Here is an 18,912-nt window from a genome sequence, read left to right on the forward strand (position 1 = left end):
CTGAATGGTGCAGGCCCTCGACGATGGCGGCTCGACCGACTAGCGCATGACCCTGTAGAGCGGAGCCTACAGTAAAACTCAGGGTTAGCCTAAGGGCGAGCCGCTCCGAACTACGTTTGGTATGTAGAAATTCCGAAGGCGTGCTTGCTCAGTTGTGCATCAAGTCTCTGTGCCGACTTCCTGAGTATACTTATGTACTACGCTCTAAATGGACAACAGCTGCAACAAGCAGCATCCATGCCAGCAACATCTATCGAGCTAGGCATGCACCGACTCTCAGATGGAGACCGACTCTTTGGACGGGTGCATGGGCGCTCGAACTGAACATGCGATAGCTGCAGCAGGTTAAATTGGGCGTATACATACAGTTAGCTTGATTCACTCTGCGTTGTACGAAGCTGGCATGCAAATTGAAGATCCTCGATGTTGCGGCAGGCGTACGGGGACGTGAAGACGGAGGTTCACCTCATCTCTGACAAGCCGTTTGGCGCTGCGTATGCACGCTGGGCCGCCCCTCGGGTTCTCCCAGAAGGAGGGGCACGATGCTGGATCCTTTACCACGCTCGGTGTAGTCCGAGTCTGGTGCACCTCTCCATCTCCGATAGCGTTTCTATTAATGACCTGTGAGACCAGCAAGAGAGGTCTTGTGAGCCTTGGCTGCCGAAAATTGAGGCATTTAGCTGCTTATCTCTTCTAGAACGTGACGGACTGTGGGAGGGGAAGCTGCCGCGTAAGATGCAGTAGCTTGAAGTGGAGCGGAATACAAGACGATCGTCGCATGTTGAGTAAAAGGAGCCAGCGGGAGAAAAATGGGATCGAAGTTAGTCGAAAGCTATTCAGTGCGAGTGCGACTCCGGGGAGCTCAGGGAAAGCCAATTCGCAGCGTGACTGTCGTGACTGTCGTGACTGTCGGATTTGGTGTCTCGGCGCGGTGACTTGCTCCGGAGATTAAACCGCACAGTGTCTCGGTGCTGATCCAACGCAGAGGTAAGGAGATGCTGTACAACCATGCTGCTGGGCCTGCTCAGACCAACAGTGTGTGACACGGACTGTGGTGATTGGGCAGGGCGCGCCGCCATCCTGTCACTGGCATCGCTACCGCTGCCAAAACGCTCGCTGGGATGGGAAGAAGCCGTCCCGGTGCCTCCGGCCCAACGAGCCGGGTAGACCACGAGTCAGGTGGATGCTGCAGATGAAATGCTGATCACGGAAGATGCGGATGAGAGATGGCTTCTCGCGCAGGCAGGAAGAAGGCAGGAAGCAGCACCAAGCGCTAGGCAAGCGCACACATCAGAGCTCAAATCGATGAGGCCGGAGGACTCCATGGCATCAACGCATGAGAAGCGCATCAACAGGTCTGTACATGCATTGGTCAAATATTTCGCTTGCATTTGTGCAACGCGAGCGCACGTAGGCTAGCCCGCTCTCCTCAATCACCTGCTCGTACCCACACACTAATGCACCTTCTACGAACGCTGAGGGGTATCTCCCCAACTTTTGACTCTCGTCTTTGGTCCGAATCTTCATGTCTTCATGTGCATGCTTCGCTTGTGTAACTCATTCCTCAACCTCCTGACCCTCAAATTTGGGCAGGCGGGCAGCGACGTCTGACCACTGTTCCTTGCCATTGACAAGACTGACAATAGCGGCGACGATCTCATCGAGGCCAGCACGGACCTGCTCTGTTGAGTCACGGTCACGCAGGGTGAATGTGTTGTCCTTGACGGACTGGAAGTCAATGGTGATACCAAGAGGGGTGCCAAGCTCATCATTACGCTGGCTACCGTTAGTATCGTACGGTGTGCAAGAAGATTCACTCGACAACTTACCGAGTAACGCTTTCCAATGGAGGCGCCAGAGTCGTCGACACGAGTCGAGACGCCAGCCTCTTGCAGCTTGTCACCAAGTGTGCGCACGAATGGCTTGAAGTCAGCGTGCGAGCTCAATGGTACGATGAGCGCCTTGGTAGGGGCTACTGTGGGAGGGAAAGACAGGACGCCTCTCGCATCGTCATTCTCGCGTGTCCAGTAGGTGTGTTCGCAAAGGGCGTAGACGATACGGCCGATACCGAAAGACGGCTCGATGACGTTGGGTGTGTACTCCCTGACGTGCTCGACTCTTGTACGCTTCTCGATCTTGATGAGCTCTTGGGGAACCTCGACCTTGCCGTCACCGACACCCGGGACATCAATGACGATCTTACCGTCCTTCTCGAGATCCAGAGACAACTTCTCACGCAGATCTTGTGTGAGAGCCTCGATGGCATTCTCAACGGTCTTGCCGTCTTTCTTGAACTTGGGGCCGAACTTCTTCTTCTCGATATCGCAAACCCACTCCTCGACATTGAGGGGCTCCTTCCTCGGCTCGCGGACGACGAGCGGGGCACCAGTCTTCTTCATATGGACAGTCAAATCGTACGCGCTGCGGTCGGCACAACCGACGCACTCGATCCAGCCGTACGATGTGAGCAGCTCGGCATCCCAACAGTCTGCGGCGTAATGGGCCATCTCATTGGCCATGTGTTGTCTGAAGCGGATCTTCTTGGGGTCGGCACCGATCTGGAGCAGAAACTGCTGGATGCGGGCAAGGAAGTAACCAAGTGTCTCGTTGTCCACCATACCGGACTTGACTGCTTCGCCAATCTTGGTGGTCTTGATGGTGGTCTTGCCAGAGAGCTGGACGTCGCGATCAAGCAGCTCGAGCTCGACGTCTGCGACGTCCTCGAAACGAGGGTGCTTCTTGCCACCCTCGGGGTCGACAAAGTGCTCAATCTCAGCCATCAAGAACTCTCGTACTCGGAGGAGGCCGGCTCGCGGGGAGATCTCGTTGCGGAAGGACTTGCCGATGGAGGCGGAGGCGAAGGGCATCTGCTGCTGGTTGAACTCGAGGAGCTTCGCAAAGTTCAAGAACTGACCCTGAGCGGTCTCGGGGCGCAGGTAGCCGGGCATGTTCGACGAGGGGCCGATGGTTGTCTGGAACATGAGATTGAAGGCGACGGGGGGCTGAAGCTCGCCATTGGTCGCAGGGTTCTTGATGTCGTACTTCTTCATGAGCAGACCAAGCTCCTCGCCGTTGTAGTTGTCAATCTTGGCCAAGGTCTCCTCGTACTCGGTGACAAGAGCATCGTCCAGCTTGACAACGGCGATGTTCTTGACCTTCTTCTTCTTCTTCTTGGGATCGTCCTCCTCAGCCTCCACCTTCTCGCCACGGGCCTCCTTGTTGCCCTTCAGTCGGGCCTCTAGCACCTCCTCGACAAGGTGGTCTGCGCGGAAGATCTCGCCCGTCTTAGGGTCCTTGCACATCCAGTCGGCGAACTTGTCGACGTGGCCAGACGTCTTGAGGACTTCGTGGGGGGTCAGCATGGTGGTGTCGACTGCAATCGGTCAGTGTTGCGTCGGCGTTGTGGTCCCGTGCGCGTTACCCTCCAGCATGTTCTCCTTCAGCACAAAGTGCTTCCGCCAGACGTCGACGATGTTGTTTGTGAGGGCGGTGCCGGGCGGGCCATAGTCGTAGAGGCCAGAGACGCCGCCGTAGATGTCGAAGGCGGGTGTGTAGAAGAGGCGGCGCTGCACTGGTCAGTATGACTCGCACGGCGCATGGCGGGGGTGGGAATGCAGGCGCATACCTTCATGACGGACTCGAGCGAAGCCCGGTCGAAGGGCTTGCCCTTGTAGGTGGTCATATCGCTCGGCATCGTGACCTGCTGCTTGCGCTTGGGGACGACGAACTTGCAGTGGGTAGGTGTGGCGGAAAAGCAGCGGGCGGGCTTGGTGGGATAACTGAATGGTGGGGTACTGGGCCTGCAGAGGCGTGGTGAATTAGCGCGTAGCAACCGCGACACGCACTGCATACAACCGGGGACTCTCTCGCTGCAGAGAGAAGGCAATTGCAAATAACGAGCGTCTGGTTAACATATAATACACAGATGAATCATCGCTGCTGACTGCTCACGCGGAGACTCTTCTATGCGCGACTCGACCATGAGAACGGCTCCAGCCCGGCGCGGCGGAACGTGCCGCCGACAAAAAAGTTAGGGCAAGCAAGTCGCGACCGGCGCTGAAGAGAGAAAGTCTTGAGCACTACATGACAACACTGAGCCAGGAGACTGTCGAGGCAGGCCACGTGTCGCAAATATCCACCAACACCTCTGCGCAATTCCCACAGCCACACCACCGCCCAGCATGGCGTTCTCCAAGTCGCCGTCCGTGGCTACAGGCTTTAAGCCTAGGAACAAGCTCCGCCGACAAGCCGCCTTCCTCTCGATCAAGAAGGCCAGAGAGGCAGAGAAGCGCGACCTGCGGCACAAGCGTAAGCGCGAAGAAGCAAAAGACGAGTCCCTGCGCGAAGACCGCCTCAAGAACAACGTCCCCCAGACCATCGACAACAAGCGCGTGTGGGACGAGCCGGTGGGCGACGAGGAGGACGTCCTGGGCTGGGCGGTAGATGTCGAGCGGTTGGCGAAGAAGCGGAGGCTGGAGCAAGAGGCCGCGGACAAGGACGAGGCGGAGGGCACGCTGGCCAAGCTCAAGAAGCGCGACCAGGCGCAACAATCCGGCTCAGACGACGACGACTCCTCGGATGCAGACTCGGCCGCCGACTCGATGCTCGACTCGGACGCCTCGCACTCGGACTCGGCCTTCGACAGCGACTCGGAGCTCGCAAGACCTTCGAAAAACCGCGCGTCCTCACCAGACCCCTCTGTCGCAACCACGGCAGCAACAAACATGGAGCTCTCCCCCGAGTTCCTCAAGCAGAAGTTCCCCCAGCTCTTCGACCCGCAGCCCGAACCCAAGATCCTCATCACGACATCGATAAACTCGTCGCTGCACAAGGAAGCCGAGACGCTGACCTCATTCTTCCCCAACTCGACCTACATCCGGCGCACGGCGCACGCGCACGCGCACAAGTACTCGGTGCGCGAGATCGCCTCGTTCGCCGCGGCCCGCTCCTACACAGCCGTGGTGGTGCTGATGCAAGCCGAGCACGCAAAGACGCCCGACGGGCTGGACATAGTGCACCTGCCGTCCGGGCCGCACTTCCACTTCAGCGTGTCCAATTGGGTTGACGGGAAGAAGCTGACGCGCCACGCAAACGACACGGGCCACTACCCGGAGCTGATTCTGAACAACTTCAAGACGCCGCTGGGCATCCTGACGGCGCACTTATTCAAGGGCATGTTTCCTGCGGCCCCGGAGCTCGAGGGCCGCCAGGTCCTCACCCTGCACAACCAGCGCGATTACATCTTCGTACGGAGACATCGCTATGCCTTCCGCGACAAGCGCGAGACGGAGAAACCGATTGTCGGCAACGACGGCAAGCCCATCAAGGGCGTCGAGGATATCAAGGTCGGTATGCAGGAAATCGGGTAAGTCGCTCTCTCTGGGGTGTACTCGGGTAACATGCTAACGCACGACAGCCCGCGCATGACGCTCAAGCTGCGGAGGATAGATCGCGGCATCCAGTACAAGAGTGGCCAGGAATGGCAGTGGAAGGGCCGCATGGAGAAGTCGAGGACGCGCTTCAACATGTAGAAGAAGTGCCCTTGCCCCCACGACATTCAATAACACAAAGGTTTGTCGAAGGCTCAAGGCCGTACCTTCGTGATGCCAATACCCCGACTACGTCCAGGCTGCACACCCCGACCAAGTTCTGTGCATCTTCGCTGCTGATTTTGTCTCAAGACTGATGACGAGTGATTGTGCAATTGACCGTGGAGGTCTGTGATTGATTACCTATGCAACTCCCAAACGCTGCTTACCAGCAGTACCCTCACAGACCCAGCCGACCTGATGCCAACGCCTTGGATAATGTTGAAACGCCAAAATAATACCAGCATGCACAAAGAATACAAAGCAGCTCATCATCCCGTCCTGGGCCAATAATACCTGCTTCCTAAACCCAGAAAAAGAGTAATCGTGAAGACTACCACTGAAGATGCATAGTTCCTCTATCTCTCTGCCGAGCCCTAGGCACCGTCGTGACACTGCCAACGCTTGAGCCACCCGAGGACTGCCTCGATACATTGCTGGCGCCAGAACGCGGCGGAGTGCAAAGTGGATCTACGAGTCGGGGACGACGGGATTGACGCCTGTTATTTATGCGTAGTTGCACTCCAGATGGCGGCCGGGGTCGGGTTGCATGCCAGGCGCCAGTGGGTGGATGCAGCGGAGGTGGAGGAAGCTGAGGAATCGACCATGAAGGTAAACGATACAGAGAAGGGGTCGGCAAAAACATCTGATGCGTAAATGGTACTATACAATCGTTCAGTATGGAGCTCAGGCATAACGTAACTATTTGTTACCGCCATAGCCTCCATAGTTACCGCCTGGAGTCATATGGCCGGTAGGTCCTGGCGTTGTGGCGAGCCCCGCTGGGTGGTTCGTAGGTGTGCTTGGGCCATCGCCGTGTCTCGCGCTCCCGGGGTGGAACATCATGGGACCGCCATTGAGACCTTGGAAGCCAGTGAGGTTCTGCTGCCCCTGTGCTGCGAGTACAGCAGCTTGCGCCGTTGCGCTGGCTGGTGGGCCAACTCCAGTCAGCCCCCACATCTGCCCATTCATCTCATCAGGAACGGAGCCCTCAAAGATCTTCTTCTTCAGCTCCCAGAAGACGGTGCCAGTGAGCCAGGCATCTGAGCCTGCTGTGTGCGAGTTACCAATCCGTTGGCAGCCGAGCTCGTCAGCGAGATCTTGAAGGCCTGACTTGGTGCCCAAGTTGTTCAGGATGTTGGTGGCATTGGCGCCTATTATGCCGCGGCGGACGAGACTGTTGGCGTGTCGCCAGAGGTACTTGACGTCGAGAAGGCGAGGAAAGAAGATCTCGACAAGCTTGCGGTATGAATCCTCATCCTCCGGCAGCGACTTGGAGGTGACCATCTTGATCAAATACGCAAAGTCATAACCAGAATGGAATGATATCCAGTTGACGTCGTCTGAGAGTGTCATCCCGGATGTGATCAGCAGCGACCCGAACTCCTGTGGGTCGATGCCTTGTGATGCGTGCTTCTCGAAATCGGCACCCGACTTCTTCAACATCTGGATAGATTCCTCGTTGTACATGTCATCTTCCAGTGAAAACTGAAAGTTGAAACTCCATGTGCATGGGCAAACAACGATGTTGTTCGCATATCGCTGTAATGACTTCGGCTGGTACTGCAATGTGGACGAGTCGAGCTGTGCGGGGGGGATCTCGCCCTGTACCGAGAAGAGTGTGACGCCGAGCTGGATGATCTTAAGAAGGTCGACGTTGCACCGCACTGTCTGGTAGTGGTAGGACGCTTTCGAGTTGAAGTCGCCGATCGGTCGCGCAACGACACCGGGGAATTCTGTGTCCTAGTTCAAGCGTTAGCATTATGATAACCGAAGAAGTGGCAGCACAAAAGGGAGAAGCGCGCCAGAGGTCTCAGGTCTCCTCGTGCAGTTGATGGTGCTCTTCAAGCACGTATGTCAGACATACGCAACATACAACGGCACGCGGAACCGACTCTTACGAAAAGTTGTACTAACCATGCTGATGTACGGGTACTGGTCGATGAGGGAGCGTAGAAGGTCCATCTCTTGGTGTAGGTTTGACCTCCATACGTCGCGTATCCGCTGGCCCGCAAGACCCTTTGCGCCATCCTGGCCACGCACAGCGTCCTGCTGCAGCTGAGCACCATGAGCGAAACGCATACGCGCCTCATGTCCGTCCAGACCTGTCCCTCCACCAACCCCGCCTAGGCCAGCTACGGCTCCTAACCCTGCTCCGCCAAGGCCGCCGGCGATCCCAGCGTTGTTGGATTGAAAAGCATGCTGATTCTGCCCGAAGAGGTTGATGTTGTGCGCCTGGTTGCCCCCGCCAAAGCTGTGGGGTGGCATGTTCTGTTGCTGCTGGTGCTGCTGCGGCAGTTGTGGTTGTTGGTGTATCGGCGCGGAGAGGTGAGCGAAGGGATTTGAGAGGTTGTGCCCGGGGAAGCGGCCACCCCCACCGTTACGTGCCATTGTGCGATATGGAAGGTGCTACCGCTGGGTAGCTCGTGTGCGATACTGCTGCAGGGCTATGTGCATGCGGTAGGCGGGGTCGACAGGTGTTGATGGCCTGGATTTAGTAGTCGCGTTGAGTATCTGCGCGAATATTTGGGCAAGGCGCAGTTGAGTAATGTTGTGTTGTGGCTGATGACTGAGATGTGTTAGAATGCGGAGGGCACGATGCACATGGACCCAAGTGCGGGAGTGGCATGTCCGAGCTCTCCATGTCTTGGCGCGGCGAGTGGAAGCAACCGCGACGTCAAGCCCTCCGTGACGGCAGTCCTCAGATCCACGCTGCGTCTCGATATAGCCACACAATGAGGCCCTCATAGTGAGTGCTACGCGTTCAATGCCCCAATTGGCGCATGTACCAGCTCCGGCGCTCGTTGCTAACTCTTGCAGCTCCACCATGGCAAAGCCCAACATCACCGGCTTCGACCCGAAGGCCTTCGCTGCCGCTTCGAAGAGAGGCACAAAGGGCGATCCATGGGCACGATAGTACAACTCTCGATTGTCCCATTGCGCACTCCCACAGTACACTTACAATAGCACAGCGAGCAATGGCGATACACAGGTCCCTTCTCCAGGTGGAACCGCTTCAAGGGCTCCTTCCCTGGTCTCGGCATTGCGACAGGCGCATTCGCCGTCTACCTCGTCGCCGAGCAGCTCTTCTTCAAGGAGGAGCACGGTCACCACAGCACCGACGGCCACTAAGCGGAGCAGCGAAGCGGGCTGACGGTCATGAAAAGGAGAGGAGAAGAGAGAAGGATATGCAAGACCTGGGCGTACCGGTTGACTCAGTTTCCCTCGCTGTGAGGACTGTATATATGGAATATCACACAGCACGTCAAAGCAAGTCTCGTTTGTCAGCGCACTTTGGGCTCGTGTGATTCGCCAAATCACCACCACCAGATGCACAGGCTTTGCTAGGGACGGCGGACTTAGTGAAGATCGAGTCTGATGCTGCCAGAAACTTATTTCTGCCATCAAAATACATCTCAAGGGTCAATTTGAACGGGGAACCCGCAGCATGCAGCCACCGAGTTTGGGAACATTTGAGTATACGATGCACCGGTTGAATCAGACCAAAGGACCTTTGACCGCCTGTGCGAGTAGATAGTCACGCGTGTCTGTTGCCTTACGATCCTTCGCTGCTGACTGCGTTTTTAGCCCAGTAGCCTTGGTCTGGTCGAGTAGTATTCGGAGCAGCGCAGCCACCACTCATGAATATCGCATGAGGTAAAAGCGCGCACAGTCTTCGGCCGCTGCGTCAATGACCAGAGCGCGTTTTGTTGTAGCCAGAAGCCTCTGTTTATGACACCGACATTCACATGCTCCGTTTGCTTGCCCTAGTATGGATAATGGATAGGGGACGGCTCGCAAGTTGTGGAGAATGAAAACCCAAAGGAGGATTGGGGTGAGTGTTCCTAAAGAATTATTTGCCCATGAGAAGATTCAATCTCGTGGCCAAGGTAAAATGACGGTCAGCGGGCAGCTGCCCAGCCCGCGGACGTGACGAACAGGATATATTGCCTGAAGGTCCAGGTCGATGGACATGCTCGCTTTGTACAAGCATTTACCCGCAGGATCTCGCAGCCGAGAGCGGTCGGGTGACGATTCCGGCATGGCGGCTTCGTAACGTGCAACACGACCATGGCAGCAGCAGTTGTGAACTTGCGTATGATCCCAACTGGCGGGGCAGATGCTTCAGTTCTGTAAGAAGGATGCAATGTGTGAACATGGCACTAGAAATTGCACTACTTGAAAAGCCGGGAGTGTATCGCAGCTGTGGGCGTGGAGATCGAAAGACAGTCTTTCCCATTCTCTACTCTGATCACCGGACGTGAACCACTCATTGATCTCGCACAAGTCAAAGACCCTATTGCAAACACAACGAATTACACTATTGCAAGGAAAAGCAGTGTGGTTCGGCAAGCTCTGGTACCTGCAGCAAATATATGTGGCTGTTGGACACAGGAAACTCTTCCTTAATATTCTTCACCAACATAACCACCAGAGCGCGCTTATTCTTGTCGGCTCTCCGCACTCTTTCGCGACATAACCGTGCCTCCCGCAATATCTTCTCCCCCAGTCCCACATCTCTATATCCTCCCTCCAGCCCACAGCGATCTACTCGACCAGATCCCCACCACCGTGAACCCACTGAGCCCGTGTGAGCCCACGCCAACATCCACCTTGTGCGCCTTCAGCTCACCACCGCTCAAGCGGTCATCTTCTGTGATCCGTTCTGCATTTTTACCTGCAGCAACGGCCTGCTGCCCCGTCATGGCTAGCGGTCCTCGGCAAACGGATTGCAATCCTTGCCCACCGGCCGCTCAACGGGCCTGAACTAATCGGTGACGAGCAGGCGATCCTGCGGGTTGTGAGGCGTGCCGCGAGCCGCGCTGCTTGAGAACTTCCTAAGCTGGCCACGCGGGTGCTGTCGATCTGCAGGGCTGACGCGATGAGAGTGAGATGCGGCGAGGTCAGACTGCGGAGATGAGGATGGAGATTGGAAGGTCAGATCGGGGTCTCCGTGGACCTACAAGGTTGAATCTTGTGCCCTTGAAAGATCACTGTGTCCGAGTTAAGTATATAAATATGGTGCTGATTCACAGGGGATGACATGGCAGATGATTGAGGCATTGGTGTGAGGATTGAGATGTTGCTGAAACAAAGAGATGCGAGATGGGGTTGGGTAATTTATGGACCATGATCAACGAAAGGTCAATTCGCAGAAGTAAAACCGACTGCAGCAATGCATGGAGTAGTGGCTCTGCAAATGTATAAGGAGACCATCGCGAATGTCATGTCATCAGTGCGAGATGAGCGCAAGAGCAATTTGGTACTACAAATGCACGGAAACGCATAAGACACGACATGATTGTTCTCTTGGAGCCTCTTCGATTTTACAGACTCCGAAAGACGGGTACCTGGGAGTGAACCGGGCTTCTTCTACTTGGGTACGTTTACGACTGGGAATCTGAGTCTTGGATAAATCTTGGTTCTGGCACGGCCGAGACCCTGAATGCGGCCCTGGCCGATCATTTATCCTGCTGACTCGCACATGGTGTCTTCCTGTGGATTTGGTCCTGCTCTTAACGCCCGTTGAGAAATAAGGTGAACGGGTAGTTGAGTTGGATTCTTCTGTCAACATCGGATCTAGCGCTGCCTGTGGTTAATTCTCCTACGCGGAAGTCGAAAGGCAGCTGCAGTGACAGGGTCATCGGACATGGTTTATGCATCGGCATATGTGGAATGTATCGCTTGATGGCAAAGTACTCCTGCATAGTTGATGTTGAACAATGTGGTGTTCATCTCCCGCAACTTTAGAGCCTCGGTCCGCAGTCGTCAGGTTTAGCTTCCGTGCCCGTACTCGATCTCGCTCGGTCGGGACAAGCTATCGAAACTTTGTCTGCTGAGGTGACGTCTGTCGACAGGTCATCCTGCTCATACCCTCGCCGTCGCCAATCGTAAACAGGCTGAGGAGTTTTTGCCACGGGGCTTAGCAAGCTCGTCTCCACAACCTGCAAATACCCAACTCTATTTATCGCAAAAGAGCAAGCGTGCCGTTGAATCAATACAAACAGCCGTATGCTAAAGAGACCGTCGGGTACAATTTCAACTGTGGCGATCTGCGGGACATCTCTCTACCACTTGAAGGAAACGGAAGCCTCGTCTGCAAGTGGCCAAGGCAGAAGAAATGCTACTCCTTCAGTGCGAGCTGGTTTGATCAGCTCATTCTTGCATGCTGCTGGAAGGCCATGATGCCTTTCAAATCCTCGCGTGCCTGATCTGTGGCTTCGAAGCTACATCTTACACGCGTGAACGGAACGTGGCCGAAGCCAATCTGCTCCTCCATCAGCATTGGGCCATCATAGTGGATTAAAATCCGATTACTTGAGAAAGCATTGGAGGCCTTGTTGACTATTCTTGCTGCCGCCACTGTGTAGCTCGAAATTAGAGGAAATGTTGGTGGCGCTTGGCTGGCCAAGACTGTGGAGAACAGACAGCGAAGAGCGCCTGCGAATTCAAAGATGTTGCCTTCAGAGTAAGATCACATTAGACGCAGAATATGCTTTAGCTGCAGATCTGCTCAGCGAGGCTCATAGTTGATGTCTGCACAAGGCCATTGGTCCATCGATATGCAGTTCCTTACATGGGTACAGGTTCGAGAAGTGCTCGTAACTCATACATATCTGCATCTGCATCTACAGTTTCATAGAGCTGGGGACAACCTGTGCTGTCATCCCGCGCCCGAAAGTGCTCCCGACTGAGCTGGATGACTGTTGTGAGACAGCACTGGGTTCTGTCAAGCGAGGGCGGGGCCACGTGAAGTGCAGCCAGCCTGGCATACCAGGCTACAGGCTAGGCGCAGATGGCATCCGAAACTCAAATAGTTGTATGCAGGTACAGGCGATAGAGGTGTTCCACCAGCGGTGGGTGCTCCGTTTGGAGATGCCAGGGGCCAAGGCACGACTGCTGTGGAATGCTTGAACTGTTGCCCAAGAGTAGGCGCAGCATCTCGGATCTCACTAGTGGGCGTGGTCTCGTCGTACTCGTGTTCATAGTAAGCCGATTAGAGCGGCAGGGAGCCGAGCCGAGTCCGAAGCAATTGGGCACAAAAGATTTCTCTCGACGCAGCCGGTCCGCATGAGTGTGCGCAAGCACATGGACAGCCATGCAGGTGGGCACCAGACTACTGTCCCAACGAGTGCAAATTGAGGTCTTTTCGGTGTCGGAGGGTCCGCTGGGGAGGGCTACCGTACAGTAGCGCGCTCGTGGTGGCAGCAACGTCACCTGGGCATCATGATGCAGCCCGCAGATGTGGACAAGACGTGGGGCCTGAGAAGATATGGATAGACGGGGAAAGTCGTCCCGATGCAGTCAGCGCTCCTGCTGCAGGAACCAGGAGAAAACTATTTGCAGCAGTCATCTTTGCTGCTTCCGAGCGCGAGTTCTAGGCGACGAAAAACAGTGCTCTTGGATGGTGAACGAAGTTCGACGTCACAGCTTTTCTAGATGTGCTCCTGCCGCGTTTTCTCGTTGTACACGAACATCAATTGGCGAATTAGCGCAGATCAAAATTAGATCTATCGTGGGCAGGTCTCCACGCGTCTTCGACTTCAAAGCTCAGCCCTCTTGGACCAGGTTAGCGGAATGGCCCTGCTAAGTGGAGCACGTCTCGTGCCCTTTGGCCCACACATATCTGGAAGATCGTGAAAGCATCGACACGAGGCTAGTCGCGAGATGCCCCTTCGCAGACCCTTCGTTGCAGTGTAACGACGCCTGGATACACAGCTGAGTTGTTGGCAGCATCGTACTGCTTCGCTTTGTTTCACCGAACGCCTCATCCAACAAAGTCAGGTATGTGGGCTTGTCCGGCACTGGCGCAGATGCATCGACCTGCGCACGGCACTTCCTCCTGAGCGAGTCCTTCTACCAACCCTCGCAGTCAACATGGAGGAGGATGAGTGAGCTCACCGCAACATAAGCGCTCGTCCCACATTAGATACAACCAGCTCTTTATCTTTGTTACACAGCGACTGACGGCAGTCCCTACAGCTTCGGCTGCGTGTCACAGCATAAACTCGGTGCAGCTTGACTGCAACGTCAACAGTCGTGAGCGAAGCGCACACCTCGCTGGCTGTGCTCCCGCAGTGTGCTGTGCTGTGCTGTGCTGTGCTGTGCAATGCTCTGTGTCTGCCGGTCAGTGCTTTGTAGCGTCTGTCGGCAGCTGTTGTCCGAGATTGGCAGGCCGCGATGATCCAACGGCTCTGACAGTGGCGGCTTGGTTTACGCTTGAAGTGCCTATGTTTGAGAGCCTTCCAGCGTTTGAGACGCCAAGTCAGGCCCATGGTCCCTCTGAATCCTCGGCGACTGTTCACAACTCGATCGGCCCACAACGTAGATTGAGGTGTGTGAGTGAGGCGGGGCAGCACCGCTGAGTGCACACATCTTCGCCGACCATAGGGCCATCTTCGGTTGTTTCATCATCCCTCATGCACGATGTGATGTGAAGATCGTTCGTAGCTGGAATGGTACCCTATGCCCAAAGGAGGACCCCCCCCCTCCCCCCCCCCCCCCCCCCCCCCCCCAAAGGCGTGCTCGGATCGTCACGGTATTCCTGTTCTGTGTTGCGAGTTGGGGCGTACCCCAGCTCTTTCTACTTCGAAAGGAGACCGTTGTGCACATCGTTGTCTCTTATGGACGCATGAGCCAGGTGCTTGCGGTCGTCAAGCTCGTTTTAGTCAAAAGGACGGAGCTTGCCTCGAGAAGGCATCGCCGCGCGAGGCTGCGGGCTGATGCATGGAGGCGCGTTCTCCCATGTCAAGGTTCCTGCAGGTGCATGCGCACAAATCAAATGCGAAGCCGTCCGACCAAGCTAGACACACGACAAAAAACACCATCAAAACAACACGATATTCGCCGCGCGCACTTTCGCTAAAGCGTTGCATTTGCCGACCTCTCTGTCCCACGCGTTGTCAGATCGACGCTGTGGAGGGGCAGGTGCACAGCGTCAACAGGCAGCTCTGTTCACTTCAGGGTCATGTACGAGAATCCTGCTGTCGAATCTTCTCGCGGTAGCACAACAACATCGGCCGGCATTGACCAGATGAAAGCGCAACGTCTGTGTAAAGCGGGCCTCTGAGTGGTCCTAGCGGACCTTGTGCTGCGCTATTTACCCGTTAATTCACAACGAAGGCCAATCATCACCACCAAATTGCTCCCCTGCAATGTCATGTTGCGTCCCAGCCGACCTGTCGGGCCGCGAGCCCTCCGGTCTAATGCTCAGTGGCTTGCGGAACGGTATGGTCTAGGTTCCCCCGTCTCTGTCACCCCTGTCGCTACTTGTGCCCGTTGGCTCCGACCACTAACAGCTGTCTAAGCGCCGCTTTTACGCAGTTCACCTTTTTTGTGTGCAGCCTCCCCTGTCCCTGCATGTCCAAAGATCACTAAGCCTCACCCCCGGCGCCGCGCACTGAGCACTCGCGCACTATCCATCTTTCTCCACATGCTCTCCGCTGTTGTGTACGCCCGCTATGTACTTACATACCCAGGCTATCCCTACCTTTGCTAGTGGTTCACCGGCCCCCAAAGTCCCATGCGCAGTGCCAATATTGGCGGGACTTACATTGACTTCCAGTCCGCCCCTCGGTACTGACAGCGAAGCATACCATATCATCATTCCGATCTGTATCAGGACTTGCGAGCCTCAGGTATTCCTTACACAACCCTACTCGAGCACTTACCGTCAAACACCATCAAGTCGCTGGCAGTTTCTCACAATACCAGCGGACCCTCGTCTTACATTTTAAACGACCGGCGGTATCCCTCCCTCTGAGCTGTTTCTCCTCGGCGTCTGAAGGACCGTGATCAGGCCCTCGTGCTGCTCATAATCTCCCTTGGTGGTGCAGTCAACCGTCTTAAGAGGTGCGCATATATACTGTTTTCATGAGTTGCTTTACCTATCGTCCCAGTCACATATCGTTTTTGCTGCTTTTCAGCTTTCTCTTCTATTCTTGCCTCTGTTTCTGCAAGCTTCAATTTCGATGGCCGCTGGCATGGACCACTAACGCGTGGACCAGACCATCGATTCGTATACAGTCTCTTCTATTTTGAGCCGGCCTTCCGATTGCGAACCGTGTCCCCGGATCCTCTGGCACCCCCCCCCCCCCCCCCCCCCCCCCCCCCCCCCCCCCGCCCCCCCCCCCCCCCCCCCCCAAGATCTGCAGGCCTTGACACTATCATCGAACGTTTGTGCCTTGCTCACACAAGTCAAGCATTGCCCGCCCATTGATGGACCGTTGTCGGGCTTAATCCTAGTTCCTAAGCGATGTTTGGGTTTCATAAGAACGAGACGCTGTCGCGCTCTAGACAATCGTCTATCGATTCATCTGTAGCAGAAGGCCGAATTCTGACATCAGTCCCTGATTCGACAACTGCGTCGCAATGTTCGGCAGATTCGGACTACACTGAAGGTGCGCACTCGCCAGAACGGCGACGGAGGGCCACATCTAACAGGCGAAACTCTGTCTTCAACATGCGCTCGAGGAGTAACACAGCTGCTTCTACAGCCTCGTCGATCATGTCTTCTAGCCATCCAGATATGGCTTCGTACGGCCATACCGCTCCCGGTTCTCCACCTACACTTCGTCATGTTCCCAGCCACAGCCGCCTTGACAACAATGGCTCAAGGAGATCAATGTTCCGCGGAAAGATGGGGAAAAGATTGAGCGAGTCGGTTAGCAATGGAGTGGATGCCGATGACTACCAGGAAGTAGAAGCTGGACGAAAGCGAGCATCGTTCCTGCGAAAGATGAAAGGGGCCAACGAGTCAGAGACCATGTGTGAGTGATATTGTCCCGTCGAAGCATGCTCAAACTCTAATACCATTCTAGACAGCGATCTGAAGAACCGCATCTCCAGTCCATTTGACTTCCAGCATTTGACACATGCCGACCGACATCAGGTAGCTACGCTAGAGCAAGCTCCTGGGTCTGCGTTGGTTACTGGATGGGCCGAGCGTGCTGCACGAATGTCTGCTTCAGGACCCAACAGCCCTCGCAACATGTTGACCGAGAATCTGGTGGCATCAGAGGCAGGCTATGCCTCACCACCCCAAAGCCCACATTTGAGGGAATGGCAACAGTCCGACCCCAGTGCATCTCGACAAGGACTTAGGCTAACTCGGTCTGTGGAGAGCTTCTCGCAGCCAGGCGTCAACATTCGTAACCACCGCCACTCATCGTCTGTCATTGCGCCTCCTCGAACTTCTTCCCTTGGCCCAAAATCATCCATTCATAACATACCTAAAGAGGAGGCATGGAGCCAAGCATCCACTTCTCGTTCGAGAAGACAGTCAGGCATATGGGACGCATTTGCCCTGTCAACTGGATCAACTAGTCAACTTCCAGGGATTGCTGAGGATTCCACCTTCGTCGGCAATGCTGTCACAACACCAGATGACTCCGCGATTCAGGCCATGACTCCACCATTCAGTCCCAGCCTTGATGATGTCGCAGAGGAGCCGGAGCGTTTTGTCAATCCCAGGCCTGCTCCTCAGCCATCCCGATTGAGATCCCCAACATCTCCCAGATCACCCTTCCTGGAATCGTTTTCTTTCAACGGTCAGCGCTCACTGGGCGTGAAGACTCGATCGAGGGGTAATCCGCACACCTCACCTAGGTGCTCTGCTCTTCCAAGCTTGACCGGTCAAACCGGTTCGCAGATATCGGAGACATTGGAATCCCCTACTCTGACACGCGCGAGTCCTGTCCCTAGACCAGTCGTTACACGTCGCAAGTCGAACACTTGGCGTGCCATTGAAGAATCTTGGGAGGATGACGTGGACTACATCTATGATAACGCCTTGGAAGCTGAATGCGATAACGACTGGGACTGCGTATCTGAAGACGAGGGACTAAGTGAACGCCATCATGCTCTGACGCGAGCAGTCTACGAGGAAAGGTTTCCAGCACCACGGCCCGCGCAACAACCGCCTCAGCCTCCCAGTAAGAAGCCAACGTTCCGACTGCAGCTTCCATTTGTATCGTCGCGCTTGCTTCTGGACAATGACAATGTCCCGGAACTGGGCTCTGCATCCGGAGCATCAGCATCTACGACAACAATCAGCCTCCAGACACCATTCCATGAGTCAGAAGGATTCATCTTGAGCCCTTCCCTCCTGCTTCCCCAGGCCTATAAGGAGCCAGCAGAGGCCTCCTATGAAGATATTTTGAAGGAGTATGACGGATCTGACTGTCATTTCCCCATTATGGATCTCGATGAAAGCGCAACAAGCTCAACCCGCAGCAGTCACGTCCGCTTCAGCCGCCGGAGCTCGTACGACAGCAGCCTCACGTCTTCGGCTCAAAGCTCTGGGCTATGGAGCTCTCCCATCAGACGCTCAGCAAGCTCTGCCGGCAGCCTCCCAGAGCTGGTACACTCGCGTCGCACTCGACAGAATTTCAATCTGATTGTGGACGAGCTTTCCGAGCAAGTTGCGATTTTGGAGGCGTTCGGCAGTGACAACGAGGAGGATGATGATGTCACTCCACCAGGACCCTCTCGTCGCTCGGCAGAACGTTCCTTCTTCTCTTCTGCGCGGGACTTGGCCAACAACGAAAGTTACCAGCGCAACAAGCAATCCCACAAGCAGACTCTTTCGGATGGCGTAGCTCATATGCTCGCCCCCGCCAGTACTCCTAAGACTCGCAGCCGCGCAGCCACCACTAGCTACAAAGCCGGCGAGGAGTACCTTCATCTCTTCCCTACACCACCCTCATTTTCACCTCCCACCACCGACTAAGTCGACCTTCCACCGACCCTGAATCGCACTATGCCCACACCACCTCGTGCCAGTCTAGCACACCGTGGCATGGCTGGTCCATGCCTTGACACGCTTGCACGATCCATGTTGGTTGGATCTCTATTACACAATCCATACACTTCACTGTACATATTCACGACTCACCATGAATTCCGTTCTTAGCTTTTGGCGTTCTTCTCACCGGACCAAGAGGATAGATTTGATCGGCGCATAGAGTCTCGGTATTTGTAGAATCTGTTGTCTAGTTTCTTGTCGGTCACGCACACTACCTTACCAGGTGTTGCATCTGTACGCGATTTCATATTTCAGACGTTCGCACCTGCTATCAACGATAGTCACATTTCCTTTGTAGTCAAGGCGCTTGAGCTTACAGTAATGGCGCCTCAATTCGTGTACGGTGTTCACCAAAGGCGACTGGAAGTAATCGTAGATCACAACTATCCAAGCGCATTACAGCATAACCTCACAATCTTGTTCGATCCATCTCCCATGTCACAAATTTAGAGCTTGCAGTTTCATCGAACCGTGCCGCTCGACAAACCACGCTACCGTATAATCTCAGTTGTGCCGGTG

General features: G+C 55.3%; 7 protein-coding genes across 7 annotated transcripts; 3 read left to right on the plus strand and 4 right to left on the minus strand.

Moving 5' to 3' along the window:
* Positions 1 to 1,327: 1,327 nt before the first annotated feature.
* On the minus strand, positions 1,328 to 3,951 carry M421DRAFT_415999 (glycyl-tRNA synthetase). The gene is made up of 4 exons (XM_033590910.1): positions 3,626 to 3,951; positions 3,422 to 3,566; positions 1,830 to 3,373; positions 1,328 to 1,776 (listed from the first exon to the last, which is right to left on the minus strand). Exons 1-4 carry the CDS (start codon positions 3,848 to 3,850, stop codon positions 1,558 to 1,560), a joined length of 2,133 nt encoding a protein of 710 aa, XP_033453902.1. The 5' UTR covers positions 3,851 to 3,951; the 3' UTR covers positions 1,328 to 1,557.
* A 120-nt stretch (positions 3,952 to 4,071) lies between these two features.
* M421DRAFT_416000 (Brix-domain-containing protein) lies at positions 4,072 to 5,863 on the plus strand. The gene is made up of 2 exons (XM_033590911.1): positions 4,072 to 5,365; positions 5,417 to 5,863. Exons 1-2 carry the CDS (start codon positions 4,182 to 4,184, stop codon positions 5,529 to 5,531), a joined length of 1,299 nt encoding a protein of 432 aa, XP_033453903.1. The 5' UTR covers positions 4,072 to 4,181; the 3' UTR covers positions 5,532 to 5,863.
* On the minus strand, positions 5,633 to 6,157 carry M421DRAFT_202021 (uncharacterized protein). Its single transcript, XM_033588121.1, has one exon. It carries the CDS (start codon positions 6,021 to 6,023, stop codon positions 5,733 to 5,735), a length of 291 nt encoding a protein of 96 aa, XP_033453904.1. The 5' UTR covers positions 6,024 to 6,157; the 3' UTR covers positions 5,633 to 5,732.
* Positions 6,158 to 6,290: 133 nt separating this feature from the next.
* M421DRAFT_97740 (CAF1-domain-containing protein) lies at positions 6,291 to 7,979 on the minus strand (the record flags this gene model as incomplete). The annotated part of the gene is made up of 2 exons (XM_033598537.1): positions 6,291 to 7,331; positions 7,506 to 7,979. 2 exons carry the CDS (start codon positions 7,977 to 7,979, stop codon positions 6,291 to 6,293), a joined length of 1,515 nt encoding a protein of 504 aa, XP_033453905.1.
* Positions 7,980 to 8,415: 436 nt separating this feature from the next.
* M421DRAFT_1040 (uncharacterized protein) lies at positions 8,416 to 8,720 on the plus strand (the record flags this gene model as incomplete). The annotated part of the gene is made up of 2 exons (XM_033586966.1): positions 8,416 to 8,504; positions 8,561 to 8,720. The coding sequence occupies 2 exons, from the start codon at positions 8,416 to 8,418 to the stop codon at positions 8,718 to 8,720; spliced, it is 249 nt and encodes an 82-aa protein (XP_033453906.1).
* A 1,211-nt stretch (positions 8,721 to 9,931) lies between these two features.
* Positions 9,932 to 10,651, minus strand: M421DRAFT_416004 (uncharacterized protein). Its single transcript, XM_033590912.1, has one exon. It carries the CDS (start codon positions 10,292 to 10,294, stop codon positions 10,109 to 10,111), a length of 186 nt encoding a protein of 61 aa, XP_033453907.1. The 5' UTR covers positions 10,295 to 10,651; the 3' UTR covers positions 9,932 to 10,108.
* A 5,070-nt stretch (positions 10,652 to 15,721) lies between these two features.
* On the plus strand, positions 15,722 to 18,805 carry M421DRAFT_416009 (uncharacterized protein). The gene is made up of 2 exons (XM_033590913.1): positions 15,722 to 16,357; positions 16,409 to 18,805. Exons 1-2 carry the CDS (start codon positions 15,844 to 15,846, stop codon positions 18,316 to 18,318), a joined length of 2,424 nt encoding a protein of 807 aa, XP_033453908.1. The 5' UTR covers positions 15,722 to 15,843; the 3' UTR covers positions 18,319 to 18,805.
* Positions 18,806 to 18,912: the final 107 nt, after the last annotated feature.

Source organism: Didymella exigua (assembly GCF_010094145.1).
Source record: "Didymella exigua CBS 183.55 unplaced genomic scaffold M421scaffold_2, whole genome shotgun sequence".
Classification (NCBI taxonomy): Eukaryota; Fungi; Ascomycota; class Dothideomycetes; order Pleosporales; family Didymellaceae; genus Didymella; species Didymella exigua.